The 20,085-nt window shown below is 38.9% G+C and overlaps 1 protein-coding gene across 2 annotated transcripts in view; it reads left to right on the top strand.

Moving 5' to 3' along the window:
• The window catches only part of NARS2 (asparaginyl-tRNA synthetase 2, mitochondrial), a 126,699-nt gene that overhangs the window by 98,317 nt on the left and 8,297 nt on the right, over positions 1 to 20,085 (top strand). For both annotated transcript variants that reach the window (XM_004763467.2, XM_013061905.2), the window contains exons 10-11: positions 5,262 to 5,328; positions 7,080 to 7,217. In XM_004763467.2, coding sequence (XP_004763524.1) covers positions 5,262 to 5,328; positions 7,080 to 7,217 — 205 coding nt within the window. The remainder of the gene's footprint in view (positions 1 to 5,261; positions 5,329 to 7,079; positions 7,218 to 20,085) is intronic.

Genomic DNA, 20,085 nt, shown 5'->3' with positions numbered 1-20,085 from the left:
ATCATAGGCCAGGATGGTATCAGTAGAGATACAGAGAAGTTGTTCTATTCTAGATATATTTTCAAGATAGAACAAACAGTATTTGTGGAGAATGGGAAAGAGGGAGAAGTCAAGTGTGACTTCAAGTCTTTTGTCTTAAACAGCTGTAAAAATGGGAGTTGCCATTAACTGAAATTGGGAAAGCCATTAGAGTAGCAAGGGGTTTAGGGGAAATGGGGGTGGTATCAGGATCATTATCATCATGTGTCATGTTAAGATCGAGATGGTTTTCAGACATCCAGTTGTAGATGTTGGGTAGGCAGTTTCAGTGTACAGATCTGGAGTTTACAGAAGAGCTCTGGACATTGCATATTGATAAAAGTACTAAGTAAGCAGGGAAGGAAAAAATTAATTTGGGCATCCTAAGGAATCTGTGCTGGTGACAGAAAACCAGAGAGAATGTCTTAAGTGAAGTTATCTACATCCTATCTAGTGAATAAGATCTAAGATTGGAAAAAAATATCCACCATTTATTGAATATTTGCTGTGTGCCAGAAGTGATAAACTTTATGTACATAAATGTAAAAAAAGTTCCTTGTATCTTCATAACTCTGTGAGTAGTTATTATTGCTCTTCTGTGGATGAAGAATCAATTCAAAGAGATTAAGCAAGTAAAAGATGAAATGGGAATTCAAACTCAGTTAACCTGATTTCAAAGCTCATACTTTTGGCCACTCACTACACTTCAAAAGGGCACTGGAATTAATGCTAGAGTAGGTGTAGCTCTTCACTGTCCTTATGACCCTCACATATCACTTGTGCTTTGGAGTCCAGGTCTGTAAAATACTGAGGTTGGGAAGTGACCTCATGGGCTGTGCCACACCAGTCATTGCCAGCAACATCATCCGTTCTACATCGTAAACCATAGCTGTGGTTTAAATGTATATCTGTGATGATTTGTTTAGTATTGTCACCCCATGTGGTCAGAAACTTGTTTATTTTGTTTACTGTTACACCCCCAGTGCTTAGTGCCTCTAACAGGAGCTCAGTAAATATTTATTGAATAACTGAATGAATGAGTAAATGACATTTGAATAGCCATGGGAGTGAGAGTGTTCTCCTTTAGGCTAGGTCCTCTCTCTGAGGTTTCCTGTTAACCCCTATCACTGTTTACTTTGGTCACTAAGTGTAGTGAGCTAGGACTCAGAGGACCTGGATTCTAATTCTGGCTATACTTCTTATCCACTCTTAATGAATATGTTAGACTTTCCAACAAATATTTATTGACTCTCTACTATGAGTTAGGCATTGTGCTATTCATTGATGATCCATAATATAAGCATGAATTGGTCCTTTTACGGAATTTAAAATCTAGAGAAAAAATGAATAGAAAGATTATTTAATCACAACTGTGAACTTGATGAATAGTGAATCTTTAACCTTTCTGAACTTGAGTTTCCTCATCTATAAAGTTATAACTTGTCTGTCATATCATTTGAAAGGATCAGTTGGCCATACTGCTTAAGCAATTTGCCAGACTACGTAACTTAACACTCCTGCTATAAAACATCTAAAAACGCTTGTTAAAATTTATAAAAATCCAGGGCACCTGGGTGGCTCAGGTCTTGATCTCAGGGCCCTGGGATGGAGCCCCACATCAGGCTCCCTGCTCAGCCGGAGGCCTGCTTTGCCCTCTCCTACTCCCTCTGCTTGTGTTCCCTCTCTCGCTGTCTCTCTCAAATAAATAAATAAAATCTTTCTTTAAAATTATAAAAATCCTTTTAAATACTTTGTTGAGTTCACTAGAAAGTAAGAGAAGTTCCAGGACCTACAAATGAAGAGGGAACTAAGCACCAGAGGGGAACACATAAATGGCATGACACTGAGGTTTCTCAAGGTAGAGGGTTTGGTAGATGGTGGGGGGCCCCTGGCAGGGGAGGGGGAGTTGCCAGTCTTTGAAGCCAGAGATTTTAAAGGACGTGAAAGTAGACCTAAGGTTGATGAATTAGAATCGAGATATTCCCCAAAAGTACACACATGCATACCTGTGCACGCACATGCGCACACACATTCAGAAGATACCGTGTGACTTACATTCCTTTGCATAAATAGATTTCATTGTATTCCTGACTACTTATAATTGTTTTATATGAAAGTAAATAATTTCAAGGATTTGTACAATAATTGAATTTAGCCCTTACCAAGCAGAAATAGAATTCAATTATTTTTTGTCTCCTTTATAGCATTAAGGTTTTTAAAATATAGAGTACTTACCATTTTTTGCTCTTCATTTATCTGTGAATTTGAGTCAAAGAATGGTAATAATTTTAGCCTAGCAATTATAACCCAACAGATTGAGAATGGTTTTCTTAAACCCTAACAAAAATTTAAACATGAGGGTAGTTTGATCCTTTATCATGTAGTAGTATCCCTATATCTCCTCCTCCTGTCCTCAAAGTACTTTAGAAATAGCTTCTGAGAAGAGATATTATTCTCTGTACATATCAAAAAATTAGGAAAGAGCGTTGATAAAAGCCATTAAGGATATCCAGTGTCAGAGCTATAATTTGATCTGAGAAGCTCTGCCTCCGCTTAAGGTATGGGAAGAGTAGGGCAGAAGATCCAGAATAACAAGAAATACACAGAAAGTCATTTTTTAAAATAATGTAGCAGTAATATATCAATGGCACAAAATTTCTGTGCCTTCTCTATTTGACTCCTCTTATATTTCTCAGTATAAGGAGTAGATCATATCCAGTAAGTGATGGAATAGAATGATAGAATGTCTAAGTAAAGAACTGTAGACAGTATAGTCCGATCTCCTTATTTTACGAGTATACATACTTAATTTTTTTAATGGTTGTATAGAACATTCCAGAAAGGTATAAAACGCTTTCATTAAGGTGAAGTGATTTACATACTAGCCATTTAGGGGTAGAGACAGAGGGAAAACTCCAAGCCCATTGTCTTTGTTTTGACATATTAAACTCCAAGTGTTTTAGGCATTATCTCAGTAGTTAAAAGCGTCAGCTTTGAAGTCAGCACATCAGGTTTACCACTTACGTACATGAATAATTTTGGCCACGTTACTGTCCCCTCTAACCTCCCTTTTCCCCTCTGTAAAACGTTTTAAAAATGACTAGTACCACCAACACCACTATCATTCTTGCCTTAGAAATTTTTACTTAATACTAGATTTAGATTTGAGTAAGATTTTCATCTTGGAAAAATATCGCTCAAAACATAGCTTTGAAGGCTTCATTTGTGCTATATACACAACTCCTTCCAATTGGTTATTATAGGTATGAATTTAGTTTTTCCTTCGAAGAGTAAGTTTATGTTGGGCAACTTACTTTTTGAGTTTAAAGTACTTCAGAAAGTTTGTAGGTTTGGGGGTTTTGTTTGTTTTGTTTTTGGGGGGTTTTTGAGGGCAGAGTTTTTTGGATGTTCTACTGTGGATTTTTGTTTTTAATCATGCAGGGTACTGTTTCGGGACACCTGGGTGACTCATTCGGTTAAGCATCTCCCTTCCCAGGGTTCTGGGATCAAGCCCTGTGTTGGGCTCTCAGCTCAGCAGGGAGTCTGCTTCTCCCTCTACCACCCCCACTCATTCTCTCTCTTGCTGTAATAAATAAATAAAATCTTTAAAAAAAGTGTTCAAAGTACTATTGCAAAGGGCATAGGGAAACTGACATTTTTGTATACTACAGGTGGGCATAAATTGGTATAACACTATAAAAGGGAAGCAGTATCTTTGGCAATATCAAAATACCTAAAAACTGTAAATATAAATACAATGATCCAGCAATTCCATTTTTTTCCATATGCAAAATCAATATTTAAGAATCATTTGCGACAGAGGTATGTAGTCATGGTTTATAATAGCAAAATATTAGAAACAGCTTAAATATCCATCAGTGGATGAGTGGGTAAATTAATGAGTATCCACCCACAAAATGGACTTTTATGTAATAGTTCAAAAAAATGAAGAAGCTCTTTCTTTATATACTGATATGGAAAGATCTACAAGGTATATTATTGAGTCAAGAAAGATGGAAAAGAGTGTATATGGCCTATATACTATGGCTGTCATCTATTTAACAAAGGAGATTGTATATTACTGTTTGCTTATAGATGTAAAAAACCTTCTGGAAGGATACACAAAAATCCAGTGACAGTAATTTTATGTGAGGAGAGGAGCTACATGGCTATGGGACAGGGTGGATGGAAGATGTACACTCTTAGACGTTGTTTGTTTCTTTCTTAACTGTGTTCATGTAATTACCTATTCAGTTTAATTAAAACAAATGCTTGGCTTAGCTTGCTTTAGACATGATAGTTTCTTACTGAGATAATCCATGATATTTTTCCTAAATATCCATGGTATTTTTCCTAAACAGTCTTATCATATATTACAAAGCCCCAGCCATGGCCCGAAAGAATCCATAAGATCTGACCTTTTCCTGACATTCTTCCCCTGTTCAGTATGCCACAGGCACATTGACTGTTTTGTTCCTGGAATGAACCAAACTGTTCTTTCACTTCAGGCCTTTGAACTTACTGTTCCTTTTGCCTAGAATACTTACCCTCAGATATTTTTCTTACTTCAGATGTCCCCAACTCAGTGAGTCCTTTCTTGACCATCTTATCTAAAATAACACACCTAAACACCCTCTGTCTTCTTAGCTTGCTTTATTTTTCTTATAGCACCAATGGTTTCCAGCATTATATGCTTTCTATTTACTTGTTTATCTCTGCCCCCCACCAACTCCCATTACTCAGCACACAAGTATCACCTCCATAAAGGCTTTGTTTTTTTTACGATCTCTCCAGTGCCAAGAATAATACCTAGCACATAATAGGTACACAATAAATGTGTATTGAGTGAATGAATGATGACTTTATGGAAAGACTTTTGCTCTTTCAGCCTCAATATTTCACCCCTTTTATTAGGGCATTGACATAACATGAATTCAGAGAAAATCTTTACTTGCCTAAGTGACTGGTTCTTCTGTATATACTGCAGGTAGATTAGGAACGGGATTACTGAAAGGCCACTTCTCTTCATATTGCTCAGACTCTCGGATGATTAGATCAGCCTAAATTCCTGATTACTCAGTGATGATTTATTTATAATCATTCCTGATTACTCAATAATCATGTAGTACTGATTTGTGACCTCAAAGACTGTATGGGAATAGGCCTTTTACAATTTTTCTGATGGAATGTTAGCAGTATACCATGTATTAACCTTTCTCTGCTTTTACCCTGTTCTTTTCCAGCATTTCTTACACTGAAGCAATAGAGATCTTAAAGCAGGCATCTCAGAACTTCACCTTCACCCCAAAGGTAATATTTATATTCATATTCATATTCATATTCATATTTGTATTTTACCCCCTCTTGTCCTTATCACATTTCATTAAGAATCCTGGGGCACCTAGCTGACTCATTTAGTAGACCATGCAACTCTTGGCCTCAGGGTTGTGAGTTCAAGCCCCAAGTTGGATGTAGAGCTTACTTTAAAAAAAAAAAAAGGAGCACCTGGGTGGCTCAGTGGGTTAAAGCCTCTGCCTTCAGCTCAGGTCATGATCCCAGGGTCCTGGGATCGAGCCCCACATCGGGCTCTCTGCTTAGCAGGGAGCCTGCTTCCTCCTCTCTCTCTCTCTTCCTGCCTCTCTGCCTACTTGTGATCTCTGTCAAATAAATAAATAAATAAATAAATAAATAAATAAATCTTTTAAAATAATCTTATTTCTCTAGCGCACCTAGGTGGCTCAGTCAGTTAAGTGTGTGACTCTTGGTTTTGGCTCAAGTCATGATCTCAGCATCCTGAGATTGAGCCCAGCCTCAGGCTCTGTGCTCAGCACAGAGTCTGCTTGTCCCTCTCCCTCTGCTCCTCCCCTCAACACTCACTCGCTCACTCTCTCTCTCTCTTTCACTCTGGAATTAAAAAATAAAATGTTTAAAAATAAATAAATAAATAAATAATCTTATTTTTCTTATTAACACTGTTTAGTATTTTCCCATCTTTAAATTGGCTTTTTTTTTTTGTTTTCTTAACGTTGTTAAAATATTTAGAATAAATAATAATTTTGAAGTAGAATATTGATTTTAATAGTAATGGTTAAAGAATTGTAGAGAAGTTTCCCGAGTTTTTGATGAAAATCCTTGAAAAGAATGGTAATATGTCCAAAGAGGCCACATGATTTATCAGTGGACGTGCGCATAATATTAGAGGCAAGTCTCCTCATTCCTATGCCAGGGCTTCTTTCCTATAATTAACATATTGGCAGACAAGTAGGAATTATATAATGTTAGGAATGTACTGTAATAACTTTGTTCAAACTGTTCCCTACACCAGTCCTATCCCCACTTGAGTCAGATCCTCTTATGAGGTGTAATAGTTGTGCTTGTTATAATTAGTTATTTTGTTTATGTAATTTTTTAATTTGTTTTTTATCTCCTACCCTGGAAGCTTCATGAAGTCAGGAATTCTGATTTTCTTACTACTGTGCTCAGTACCTAGCATGGTACCGGCATTTAATAGGCACATTAGTATTTGTTGAATAAGTAGATGAACGGTGCTATTAAATATTCATCAGAGCATCTGATATATGAATAAACTCTTTTATTAAAAAAAAAATTCACTGAGAGAAGCCATCTATCCAGAGATAGACTCAATATTAAGAATATTATCTTTGATCATTTAATTTCCTGCAACCTTGGAACAGTAACCATTGAAGAAGCTTTAGGCAATATTAATAAAAACTATGACTTTGAAGTCAGTTTTTACACACTGTGGGAAGGGTACTTTGTTTTTCTGCAGATGCTGTTCATCTGCTAAATGCTGCTCCTCAAGATGGGGAGAGAAAGCACAGCATTTATCTACTCGGTTCGGCTTTCATCTTTCCAAGGCCTTTGGCTGTTCTTGTAACACACCTCTCTGGCTGAGTTTTCTGTGTAGCCTCAGCAGACGGCTCCACACATCACTGATCCTCAGAGGAGGCCCTTGGAACCGATACAGGTTATTTTAGGGTACCACATTGTATATCTCAGCTCTGTCTTCTCCTTTGATAATTTCTTCTTTCTCATTACAGTGGGGTGTCGATCTACACACCGAACATGAGAAGTACCTGGTGAAGCACTGTGACAACATACCAGTCTTTGTCATTAATTATCCATTAGCACTCAAGCCTTTCTACATGAGGGATAATGAAGATGGGCCTCAGCACACAGTAAGAAAAAGCACTAAATAAATCGGGGTTGGTCGTCTCAGAGTCTGGGTTTTTCCCTTGATTTAATTTCATTTATCCTTTGGCATATTTTTAAGAATTATATCTGTCACACTTAACATCTCTTTAAATTTCTCCAAGGTACCTCTGAAAAAGTGTTCCCAAAGAAGATCCCAATGTTCTTGAAGCATACTTGTTATTTCTGTCACATGGTGTCCTTCTTCATTTAGCAGATGCACATGTAAATGTGTTTTGTTTTCTTTGGTTTTTTGTTTTGTTTTTGTTTTCTTTTAGGGAACCATTCTGTGTTATATTTATTGATCTTTCAATTATGTATGATATTTGTCACTGCCTTTGACACTCTAATTAGGAGTGTCAACAAATTTTTTTTTTAATTTTTAAATAATTGGGAGGAGGTAGCCCAGAAAACTGTTTAGCAGTGCCAGGTCTGCTGTCAGCTGAAATGCTGGTAAAGAGACAGAGGGATGGGGGGATGGGGGGCAAAAAGGGGGAGCAGTGGCGTGAGCAGGCAGAGGAAGAGCTAGCCCTCAGAGCAGGAGGCTCAGAGTTTTTGGTTTGGTTGTCACACAGAAATTGGGAGGGGAGTGGATGGAGGGATCTGAGAGGTCTAGGCAGATTCTCCTGTCACTTCTCTTCTGCCTGTCTTGTCTCCGTCTCTCTCTTTCTGCTCTCTTGCCTGTCTCACACTCTTTCCTTTTTTTTACCCTTAGTTTTGATTGCTTTCTTACTCTTCTAGTTGGCTTTTTCCTTTTTTTCTTCTTTTGTCTCTTCTTCCCTCTCTAACAAAATTAGCAGTAATATAAAATAAGAATATATTTGACTCTTTAAATACTTATTGAATAGTTATATACTTAATATCATTAATTGTAAAAGTCTGTGAGATGTTACGTTTATCTCACAAAAGACCCAAAAAACTAAACTTTACTCTCTGATGCTTTTCACTGGTCTCTAGGTAAATACCAGTAGAAAAATGTAGATCAGGGCCCAGGGGTAAATAATCAGTATTATCTATCAATCAGTAGATTCCTATCAGGCAAACACTACCATCTCATCTCTAAGTCCCAGAACAACCTTTCCAAGAAACTTACTATTTCTCCCATTTTACAGATAAGAAGCTAGGGTTCAGGGACATAGATCGCACTTGCCAAGCTTCGTAGGTAGTGAATGACCGAGATTGTGATGAGACCTGACTCTCTCTGGTTTTGAAGACAGTGGTCTTCCGCCTCCAAGCCATAAATATAAAGTTACACTGATTTCACTTTCACACAGTATTATCCAAAACCATTGAGCGACACAGTTGATTTATGAGTCTTATTTTCTATTTTCCCTACCAACCCTCTGGTATCATTGATTATGAGAACGGAATTGGCCCATAGGTTGGCAGGAAAAAAAGGAGACTAGGGCATAGATTCTCCAATCCTAAATAATTCAGTATTGAGTCTATATCACCAAACAGGACTGCATCTGTATCTCTTCGCTTTTTTATCACTCTACCCCATCCTATTTGTACCTCCCCACCCCCAACACACACACACACACACACACACACACACTCCTGTAGTCTTTGCATGTAATTTCCCAACATTCAGCACTTTTCAGTCATTCAGTTTTGCACTTCGTAAATACTCTGCTTAAAGCTCTCCTTTCTATTCTCATAATGTTGTATGGTGACAGATGGTAACTATATTTATTGTGGTGAGCCTTGAGTGATGTATAGAATTGTTGGGTCATGGGGCACCTGGGTGGCTCAGCTGGTTACGCACGGCCTTCAGCTCAGGTCATGATCTTAGGATCCTGGGATCCAGCCCCAAATTAGGCTCCCTGCTCAGCGAGGTATCTGCTTCTCCCTTCCCTCTGCCTGCCCCTCTGCCTACTTGTGCCCTCTCACTCACTCTGACAAATAAAGTCTTAAAAAAAAAAAAAAAAGAAAGAAAGAAAGAAAAAGAGGTGCCTGTGTGGCTTAGTTGGTTAAGCCTCTGTCTTCGGCTCAGGTCATGATCCCAGGGTCCTGGGATCGAGCCCCACATCTCTCTGCATAGCAGGGAACCTTCTTCCCCCACTCTCTCTGCCTGCCTCTCCGCCTACTTCTGATCTCTGTCTGTCAAATAAATAAATAAAAATCTTAAAAAAAAAAAAGAGAAAGAAAGAAAGAAAGAACTGTTGAGTCACTGTATTGTACACCTGAAATTAATAAAACATTGTGTCAACTACAGTAGTTCAAAAATTAATTCATTGAAAATGTTTTAATTGAAAACTTTGCCTTGCTGTAGACTTTTCTTAGTTACCAGCTCACCCTGAGTCTTCCTTTTTTGGGTTTCTGTACCATTTAAAAAATCAGTAATACTGGTAGCATTGTTTCTATTTTTTGTACTCTGTAGGTTTTGCTTTCTCAGATGAAACCCTTAGCTTATTCAGTATGGGAATGAGTGTTTTATAGCCACCATGTCTTCTGTTGCTCATTCCTCATTCCCTCTACTGTGACTTCCACCTCTGTTGTTGTACCACTGAAGCCCCTCTTTCTAGGGTCAGTAATAATTTTTCACATTATTAAATCCAACAGACTTTATGTTTACTTCCCCTCTCAGCATTACTCAGCCCTATGGCTTTCTTATTCTGAAAACTGTCTCTTCCCCCAGCTCCTGTAACATTGTGTTCTCCTCCATTCTCAGGGGTGGCTCTTTCTCAATCTCCTAGGTAGGCCCATCCTCTTCTACTACTACAGTAGTTGATAGGATTCCTCAAGGCTCTGTCATAGGTCTTTTCTCTCTCGGGAGATTTTATATGTGTATTCAGAGCTTACTATTTATTTTCAGACAACTCAGACAGTCACATCTCTATTCCTTACTTCTGCTCAGAGCTCTTATTACTGTTTCTATATCTCAGTGGCATCTCAGCATAATCTAAAACCGAACCCACCGATGATTTCTATTCTTCTCCCCTTCCCCCACCAAATTTGATGTTCTTTTAGTGTTCCCGCCCATCTAATTGTACAAGCCATATACTAGAGTCATCTTCCTCACTCCCTATATCCAAGCTGTTATTATGTTGTTGTTTTTATGCTTTGAAATAAATCTCAAATCCATCTACTTCTCTTCGTTTCCACTTTTACCTTCTTGGATTAAGATACCATCATCTCTTGGCTGGATTATTTCCGTGGCCTCCTGACTGGTCCTCCTGCATCTGCTCTTGCCTCCTTTGAATCAGTTCTCCCCACTTCAGTGTAAGCTTTTAGAAAATGTAGATCTGGTCATGTTATTTCCCTTTTCAAATGGCCATGTTATTTCCCCATTCAGTGGCCTCCCATTGCTTTTAGTATCCAAGTCAGAATCCGTCTCTGGCTTCTAGGCCCCAGTGTCATCTGGCTGCTTGTCTCTCTTGCTTCATGTACCGTGCTGCTCCCCTTTGCTGTCTCTGCTCCATTCATATCACCCTTCCAGGTCTTCAGACATGCATTGCTTTCTCTCACCACAGTATCGTTGGATATTGTGCTCCTTCAGTTTAGAACAATTTTCTTCACCTAAGTAATTTTACTGTTTCTCCAAATCTCTACTCAGTCATCACTTCCCCGGAGAAACCTTCTGTGACCCTCTAGGCTGAGTCAGAGACCCCTGTTAGACACTAAAATGCTACCATGTTAAATTTCAGACCAAGACCTACTAAGTCATCATTCATCATAATCCTTAACACAGTTGTAATTTTACATTTATTTTTATGGCTTTTTAATTAATGACTCTCTTCTTTGCCACTGGACTTGAGGACCTCCTTTTCACACATCATGGTATCCTAGCATAATGCCTGGAAGATAACAGGCACCTAATATCTATTTGGTGATAGGGGATTGAACAGATGGATGAATCGAACCCAACACATTTGTAGACACACAATGGACAAGTATTTAGTAAGTGACTCGATTTGCTAAGGAATTTCAAGGAAGCTAAAGAACAACTTTTATTCTAATTTTTTTTTTTAAAGATTTATTTATTTTGACAGAGAGAAATCACAAGTAGACAGAGAGGCAGCCAGAGAGAGAGAGAGAGAAGCAAGCTCCCTGCTGAGCAGAGAGCCCGATGCGGGACTCGATCCCAGGACCCCGAGATCATGACCCGAGCCGAAGGCAGCGGCTTAATCCACTGAGCCACCCAGGCGCCCCATATTCTAAATTTTTTGAATGATGGTAACATAGTATAAAGGAAAGTCCAGTGGCTTTAGAATCAGGCACTCTTGGGTTCAGGTCCCAGGTCTGTGTGGTATAGACCACGTGATTGTAAATGAACTACCTAATTTCTTTGAGTCTTAGTTTCCCAATCCATAAAAATAAGATGCTAATCTTAGTCCACAGTTGTGAGGATTAAATTAGACAATACGTGAAAAATATATAGCACAGTGTTTGGGGTGATGTGTAGTCAATAAGCTTAAAGCCCTCTTTCCTTCTAAATTTTGATAAAACCATTGTGATAAAGCATGATAATGTTAAAATATGTGTGTTGCAACGTCAAATATGCTATTACACAAGATTATTTAAAAGGCACTTCCATAGACTGCAGTCACAAACATTTTTTACTTTTAGAAGTAGCAGGAGGCCTTTATTGTGACAGACTCTCTAGTAGTATGGTCTCACAACTTGAAAGTTGAAAGCATTATAATGATACTTTAGAGTACTTATGTGATCTATACAGTACTATAATATATAGCTTCTCATAACTAAATTATTAAAATATAATTTATTGGGGCACCTGGGTGGCTCAGTTGGTTAAGCGTCTGCCTTCAGTTCAGGTCATGATCCCAGGGTCCTGGGATCGAGCCCCAGATTGGACTCCCTGCTCAGCAGGGAGCCTGCTTCTCCCTTGCCCTCTGTCTGCCGCTCCCCCTGCTTATGCTCTCTCTTTCCTGCTTAAATAAATAAATAAATCCTTAAATACCTTTTACATATATAGTTTATTTAAACTATACATATATTAGACATAGATTATAACATTGATTGATTAACAACCTAGATTTCTTTTCAACCCACTTGTATAGAGTGCCTGCTTCTACCCCTACTTTATTTTTTCCAGTGGTGAATGAGCAGTTATTTGGGCCAAATAACTAAGTTCTTGGCTTTTTTCAGAAGGGCTGGCTTTTTTCAGAAGGGCTGTAATAACAGATTGTGGGTAGGGTTGCAAGAGTTTCTACAGTGGGTGCAATGCAATCTAAAAAATAAGACATATATTTCATAGGTGCCTTCCCTAGGGCATCAGAAGGGTAGAGAAATGTTTAACCTACACTTGTAGCATTTCGCTGGAGGTCATAAATAGTAAAATGGTGTATTTTTATAGCCACTGTTCCTTTTCCTTTCTTTCTGCACATCCCCATCCCCTCCAAAAAAAAAAAAAAAAGTGAAGGTATCTACTGTATTGGAATGAAGAGTACTCTGGACTAAGGAGTTAACAACACCAGGTTTGAAATCCATCTTTTTTACTGGTTAGCCATAAAACCTTAGTCAAGTCTGTCCAATCACTGAGCCTCAGTTTCTCCCTCTATAAAATCAGAGAGTTGGATTAGATGACCTCCAGAATACTAAACAACTTTAAGATTCTCTAATTTCAATAGCCTAAGTTTTTCCCCATTTGGATATATAAGAATAACTTACAAGTTAGCAAACATACTTGATAATTTGAAGGGGAGGGATCATGGGCCTAAATAAAATGAATCTAAGCAAGCATGCAAAATACTGTATGCCCCTGGGTCTGAGTTCCTAAGTAAGTCCCTCAAAGGCAGGTGCCAGGTTTTCAGATGGGAAATGGCTGAGCAGAGAAGAATATCCATTCATTCCAGCCATTGTGATTAGGCAAAAGTGACTGCCCATCAGATCCTGATGAGATGCTAAGATCACCAGATAATGTTCTAATTGTTTAAACTGTGTCAATATTATGTAGCAAATCATAAAAATTTAAAGATTAGTGGGCATGTAGTAAGTACATACTATAAAGTCAACTTGAAAGAAACAGTACTCAACCAAGGGATATCTATTGAATTTCCCTGGCTGGTGCTAATTAACCAACCTGCATCAAACCAACAGAAAATAGTAATGAAGGGAATGGCTAATTTTCCCCATATCTAAGGCAAATGACTTTCCTGGGAATTTATGTCAAAGTTGAAAGTATGCATTTCAGTCCATCTGAAATGCTCCCAGACTTAAACATTTACTAGCCAAAGTCCATTTTTAGCCATTGCTACCTGCAGCCTATTTGAATCTTCACACTGTCACATCTGGAAGGTTCTCATTCCTACCTGTGCCTCGCTGTTTTTAGGGGTAAAATACTGTGTCAGCAATGAGAGCAAAAGCTCATAGAGGCTGAAACCACAAACATGTTTCCTATGGTTTGTGGAACATTCTTCTTCTCTTGATAATAATATGTAATGTTGCTCTGTTGTTGACAGCAGCCTGTAAGAAACTGAATAGGGAGGTGTTCAGTTTATGTTTTTCATTAATACTTAAAAATATTGAGGTAAGAAGAGAGGTAGAGGAAGGGACATTAAACTTTGCCCTTCTCTCTGAAGTTAGCATAGAAAAGGTTATGCATTAAAGGCCTTGTTCCTGTCTAGCCTGTTTGTTGTTTAATTCAAGGTCTGCATTTTATTTTCAGTACATTGATTGGAATCAAAGGGTAAGAATCAAAAGGGAGTGTCATAAATAGAGACCAGGGCTCATTCAGCTTGAATACCAACACAAACTATTTCTAGACAGCATGCTGCTGCAGCTGTGTGACTTAAACAAAATAAAAGAAGATGTGCCCAGCAGCATTCTGGCCTAGAAGATATGCCTGAAGGGGAATCAGTTTTGTTTAAGATGAGGAAAGTTAGCAGAGAATGTTACATTGACGTGTAGCCTTCGTTGTTATCTGTGTAGGAGAGAAAAAGGACAGCACAACTAAAATCTGGACACTTCTTTAAAGTCTTCCAAAGATGCAGAGGAACACAGAAGAGATTGTAGCTATAGAAGTGTTTAAATTTGGTCAAATTTGTGAATTAAGAGGACATTTTATTGTACAGCCTGTGAATTCTCACTTTCCCTAGTGAAGGGCAGGATTGCTCAGCCCCAGCTCTTGAAGCAAACCGCAGACTCCCATAAGGGCTGCCAGCCCATAGGGCAGATTGTAATCACCAGCTACCATTCTAGGTAACTTAGCCTGTTTCCAGAGTGTTTGCACTCTAACCCCTCCCAAATAAATGATTTGGGAAACACACAGCCAAGTTTTTCTCATTAGTTCTTAAGAGATTTGTGTGATTCCATCCATGTTGTACATTTTGTGCACCCTTATGTCATGGTTTATATTTTATCTGTATGTACCCTTTACCTCCACTAGACCCCTGGAAAGAGTGGTAGTTTCTGTAGCAGTTAGCTCAGTAGTTACCAGAAGGAGTCACAACATAGAAGAATCCTCTTGGGAATCTCAACACAAACTAAAAGGTATGGAAATTTGAAGAAGTTGTGCTAATAATCTTTAGGGAATGTGGTATTTTTTATATCCTATCAAAGGAAGTGCAGCTCTATGTATACCAAATGTAAATGTCTTTATTTATAGTAGAGGAATACTTGGCTGTGTTACAGCTACTCAGAAAGGGTGCAGAATCTCTAGAGAGTTTGGAGGATATCATTGTGAAAGGAAAGCAGGAAGTATAATCTGATAGGATTGAAAGGAAGCTAAACCTAAAGAAAAAGAGAAGAGCAGAAGATTAATAAGAAGAGAGAACAAAGCCTTTGTGGGCCTTTCTTCACAAAGAGATAAACCTGTTCTTGATTAAAAAAAAAAAGGAAAGAAAGAAAGAAACAGTACCCTTTGGTCATGGAACATTTATGAGGCATTGTGAAGGAATGCGTTACTTAAGAGATACATTTCCCTGGGCACCTACCTGAGTGGCTCAGTCGGTTAAACATCTGCCTTCTGCTCAGGTCAGTCCTGGGATGGAGCCCCACATCGGGCTCCCTGCTGGGAGGGAAGCCTGCTTTCCCTCTTTGCACTTCCCCTGCTTCTGTTCCTGCTCTCAGGCTGCCTTTCTGTCAAATAAATAAATAAAATCTTTCAAACAAACAAACAAACATACATTTCTTTTAAAAGGAAAAGCAACTTTATCTTTGTCAAGAAAACATGAAATTCACCCACCTGAAAGTGTGAATTTTCAGGCCATCTGGACAATGAAAGGATATAGATGATGAATGCATTCTTTCCACATGTCACAAAATTAGGAGTGATAAGGGACTTTATCTGGATGTTTTCTAAAATTTTCATTCAACTAAAATAGGCTATTTTGCTAAGTTCTTTTCTAGTTTGGTAAATTCTTTTCCTTTTCTTGATAACCTCCTGTCCCAGAGTACAGAGGAAGAAAATAGAACTATTCTGACCTTAATTCTAATTAACAGTGAGGATTTTTTTGGGAGAGTGGAAGTGGAAGTCCATGTCAGTTTGGGTGGGGGAGGGGAGGGAACCAGCTAAACAGTTTTACTTTACATCAGTATTTGTTATACTTCTCTGCCCCATCAGCATGAGCTTAGTGACATGTATTGGCCAAAGAATTGTGAGCAAATGTGACCTACATACATTACTCCTGGACAAATGTTTTTAGTAAATAGTTGTCCATGCTCTTTTTTTTTTTTCCCCATCTGCTAGATCAGCAATACCTCATAAGGTGTTTTTTTGTTTCTGTTTTTGTTTTAATCAGCTTCAAGCCAGGATGGACATGTAGCATACGTTTTTTAAAAAGCCAGTTTGTTGTAAAGCAGTGGCTTTCAATCAGCTATTACTTTATGTCATCACACACACACCCCCACTCCAGTGCAGGAAACATTTAGCAATGTCTGGCGACATTTTTGGTTGTCACAACTAGGGCAGTGCAACTGGCATCTGGTGGGTAGAAGCCAGGGATGTTGCTAAATAGCCCACGATGCACAGGACAGACCCTCACAATAAAATTATCTGGCTAAAATTGTCACTGATGCTGAGATTGAGATTGAGATTGAGATTGAGATGCCAGTCCTTCAACTGTAAGCTTCTGGGATTGTTTATTACTAGGTAGGTTTTCGTATAATCTAACCTATCCTGACTAATACAGCAACTACCACATTAATTTTGTAATAACTAATGTAGAAATGATTAGATGCCTTAGTTATGAGGAAGCAGGTTTAGAAGAAATCCAGAAAAAAAATACAGATACCATACTGTGACATAAGATTTTTGAAGGTGACTCGGGGCAACTGGGTAGCTCAGTCGTTTGAGTGTCCAACTCTTAATTTTGGCTCAAGTCATGATCTCAGGGTCATAAAATCAATCCCCACGTTGGGCTCCATGCTGGGCATGGAGCCTTTTTAAGACTCCCTCTCTCTCTCAAAAAAAAAAAAAAAGTTTTTGAAGATGACTCAAAAGATTCAGAAGCTATCAGTTCCACAACTGGTACTATGCAGTTGCAAATATTCCAGATAAATACAAATTAAATAGGTCTAAAACCAGTATGGTTGTACAATGAATTCTCCAAGGAGCTCAAGTATTAAAGGGGGTTTGTAATCAAATATAAATATTCATCTTTTATGGTCCTCTAAAAATAGCATTAAAAAAACTAAGTTCAAAATAACATAATGGAGGCCTACAGAAAGTGCTAAGATCTCCAGAGGTTTTTTGCTTGTCGTAGTTGTATTAGCAGTAAGACCAAGCAAGAAATATATCTCCTATTCGATTCTTATGAACTGATTTAGAAAACGAACAACTCATTCCATCATGGCCCCAGCTGGACTACCTATTTCCTGTTCTTCCACGATAGCTAATTCTCCTTTTTTGAGGCAGTGAATCTTTATAGCTCTGGCTTTTAATGCTTTGCTTATATTTAGAGTATCAGAAGCAATTACCGCTCACCTTTACGGCTTGGAATTGCCTCAACTTCAAAACCTTGGAAATGATAGATTTTGGATATACTTGTCCCTTCTAAATAGATCTACACAAAGATGTATGCTACATTTTGGGGGTAGTGGTTCTCAGTCTTTAAATATTTTCAACCAAAGGCCAGAGAGTTACTTGATGTCTGTTCTTTTCTAATCCTGATTACCTGTAATTCTAAATTTAAAACTCTGGATTTTTCCCTTTCCCTCATACCCCTCCCCTCTTGTGCCTTTACCTTCCCTGCACACACTCCCTTTCTCTCACTCTTAAATAAATAAATCGTGGGGCATCTGGGTGTCTCTGTCAGTTAAGCATCTGCCTTTTGTTCAAGTCATGATCTCCATGTCCCGCGCTCAAGCCGCTCATCAAGGCTCCCTACTCAGCGGTGAGTCCATTTGTCCATCTCCCGCTGCCCCTGTTTGTGCTGTCTCTGTCAAAAAAAAAGTCTCTTTTAAAACAACAACAACAACAAACTCTCAGTCAGGTCTCTCTCAACTTTGGGTATATGTTAGCCATGTTTAAAAGCACGATACTAAGAAATAAAGATGCCAGTCCTTCAATGGCCAAAAAAACAGCCTTTAAATGTCTCCGTTCTCTGAGAATAGGAAGGGTAACTGCAGGGTCCTGGTTGGTGTCCAGCTCTATTAATTGTGTAGCCTGTGAGAATTTCCTCTGGAGGCTGTCTTGTACACCTGTTCAGAGATCTGTGTTTCATTACCTGTCCTTGTATCTGAGTCACCAAATCCACATTCTGGATTACCTGCTTGGTTGTTGTAGTTGCCTCAAGTTCACAGAATTACTAAGATGTGGTCAACAAGCAGTGGTAGTGTGACAAAATGGGCAGTTCTTGATCTTGGGATCATGAGTTTGAGCCCCACATTGAATGTAGAGCTTACTTTAAAAAAAAAAAATTGGGAGGATACAACAATTAAGCTTAAGTGGGTAGGAGAAGAATAAATGAAACAAGATGGGATTGGGAGGGAGACAAACCATAAGTGACTCTTAATCTCACAAAACAAACTGAGGGTTGCTGGGGGGAGGGGGATGGGGGAAAGGGGTGGGTTATGGACATTGGGGAGGGTATGTGCTTTGGTGAGTGCTGTGAAGTGTGTAAACCTGGCGATTCACAGACCTGTACCCCTGTGGATAAAAATATATGTTTATAAAAAATAAAAATTTTTTTTAAAAATGGGGGGGGGCGCCTGGGTGGCTTAGTGGGTTAAGCCTCTGCCTTCAGCTCAGGTCATGATCCCAGGGTCCTGGGATTGAGCCCCACATCAGGCCCTCTGCTCAGCAGGGAGCCTGCTTCCCCCTCTCCCTCTGCCTGCCTCTCTGCCTACTTGTGCTCTCTGTCTCTCTGTCAAATAAATAAAATCTTTAAAAGTTTTTTTAATTTTTTTAAAGATTTTATTTATTTATTTGACAGAGAGAGAGAGCACAAGTAGGCAGAGTGGCAGGCAGAGGGAGAGGGAGAAGCAGGCTCTCAACTGAGCAGGGAGCCTGATGCGGGGCTCGATCCCAGGACCTTGGGATCATGACCTGAGCTGAAGGTAACTGCTTAACTGACTAACTGGAGATGAAAATATGTTTTATGATTTCCTAATTTTTCATTTGTTGCTTTATATCTTTCTTAGTTTTATGCCTTTTTATATATATTTTTTAAAGATTTTATTTGGGAGAGAGAGAAGAGAAAAAGAGCAGCCCAAGCAAGGGGAGGAAGAGGGAGCCGGGAGTGGTGAAAGAATCCCAAGCAGACTCTGCGCCCTGAGTGCAGAGCCTGGCGGGGCTCCATCTTGTGAACCCAAGATTGTGACCTGGGTGGAACCATGTCTGATGCTCAACTGAGTCACCCAGGCACCCCAGTTTAGTGCCTCCTTAATAATAATAATGCTTACTACCAGCCCCACCAAAAGGAATCACCAAGTCACAGGATAATACAGTTAACAAATAAACATTCTCAAAACTAAATATTACTAGTAATTGAAGAAATACAAATTAAAATATGAAGCTACCATTTTCCACCATTAAAAGTTTTTTGTTGTTATTACGAAAGTATAACACATCTTCACTGTACAAAATAAGAAAATCCCAGACAGAGAACTGAAGAAATCACAGTGGCAGTGTAATATCTCATCATGTAGATGCCAGTCTTTTTTTTTTTTTTTAAGATTTTATTTACTTATTTGACAGACAGAGATCACAAGTAGGCAGAGAGGCAGGCAGAGAGAGAGGAGGAAGCAGGCTCCCCGCTGAGCAGGCTCCATGCAGGCTCGATCCCAGGACTCTGGGATCACAAATCGAGCTGAAGGCAGAGGCTTAACCCACTGAGCCACCCAGGTGCCCAGCCAGTCTTTTTTTTAAATCCCTGTCTAAGATTTACGTAACAGTCGGTTCCTGCTGACATATACTTGAATTTTTGTTACTATAAATGATGCTGCAGTAAACACCCTGAACAGTAATTTGTTTTGTTGTTTTTTTTGCCATCTCTACTAGGACTGTTTCCTGAAACTGCCATTGCTGGGTCAAAGTGTATGCATTTTTAAGGGTTTTGGTAATCTTTTCCCAAGTTGCTAACCAGAAGGTTTCTGTCAGATGTGAGAGAGTACTGGCTCATGCATCTTCAAATCCATGTTATTTATGTTATCTTGATAACTTCAGTATGCTATCTCATCATATCACGTTTTACTACTTTGATTAATAATCAGGTATTTAAAAAAAAAAAAAAAAAGTAGGCCCCCTGCCCAGCGTGGAGCCCAAAGTGTGGCTTGAACCCAGAATCCTGAGATCAAGACTTGAGCTGACATTGAGAGTCAGACACTCAACTGACTGAGCCACCCAGGTGTCTGAATAATCAGGACATATTTTTCATGTCTTACCCTCATTGGGGCGCCTGGGTGGCTCAGTGGGTTAAAGCCTCTGCCTTTGGCTTAGGTCATGATCTC

Source organism: Mustela putorius, unplaced genomic scaffold (assembly GCF_011764305.1).
Source record: "Mustela putorius furo isolate JIRA1106 unplaced genomic scaffold, ASM1176430v1.1 tig00003987_pilon_pilon_pilon, whole genome shotgun sequence".
NCBI classification, from domain to species: domain Eukaryota; kingdom Metazoa; phylum Chordata; class Mammalia; order Carnivora; family Mustelidae; genus Mustela; species Mustela putorius.
This window is presented reverse-complemented; position numbering and strand designations above follow the sequence as displayed.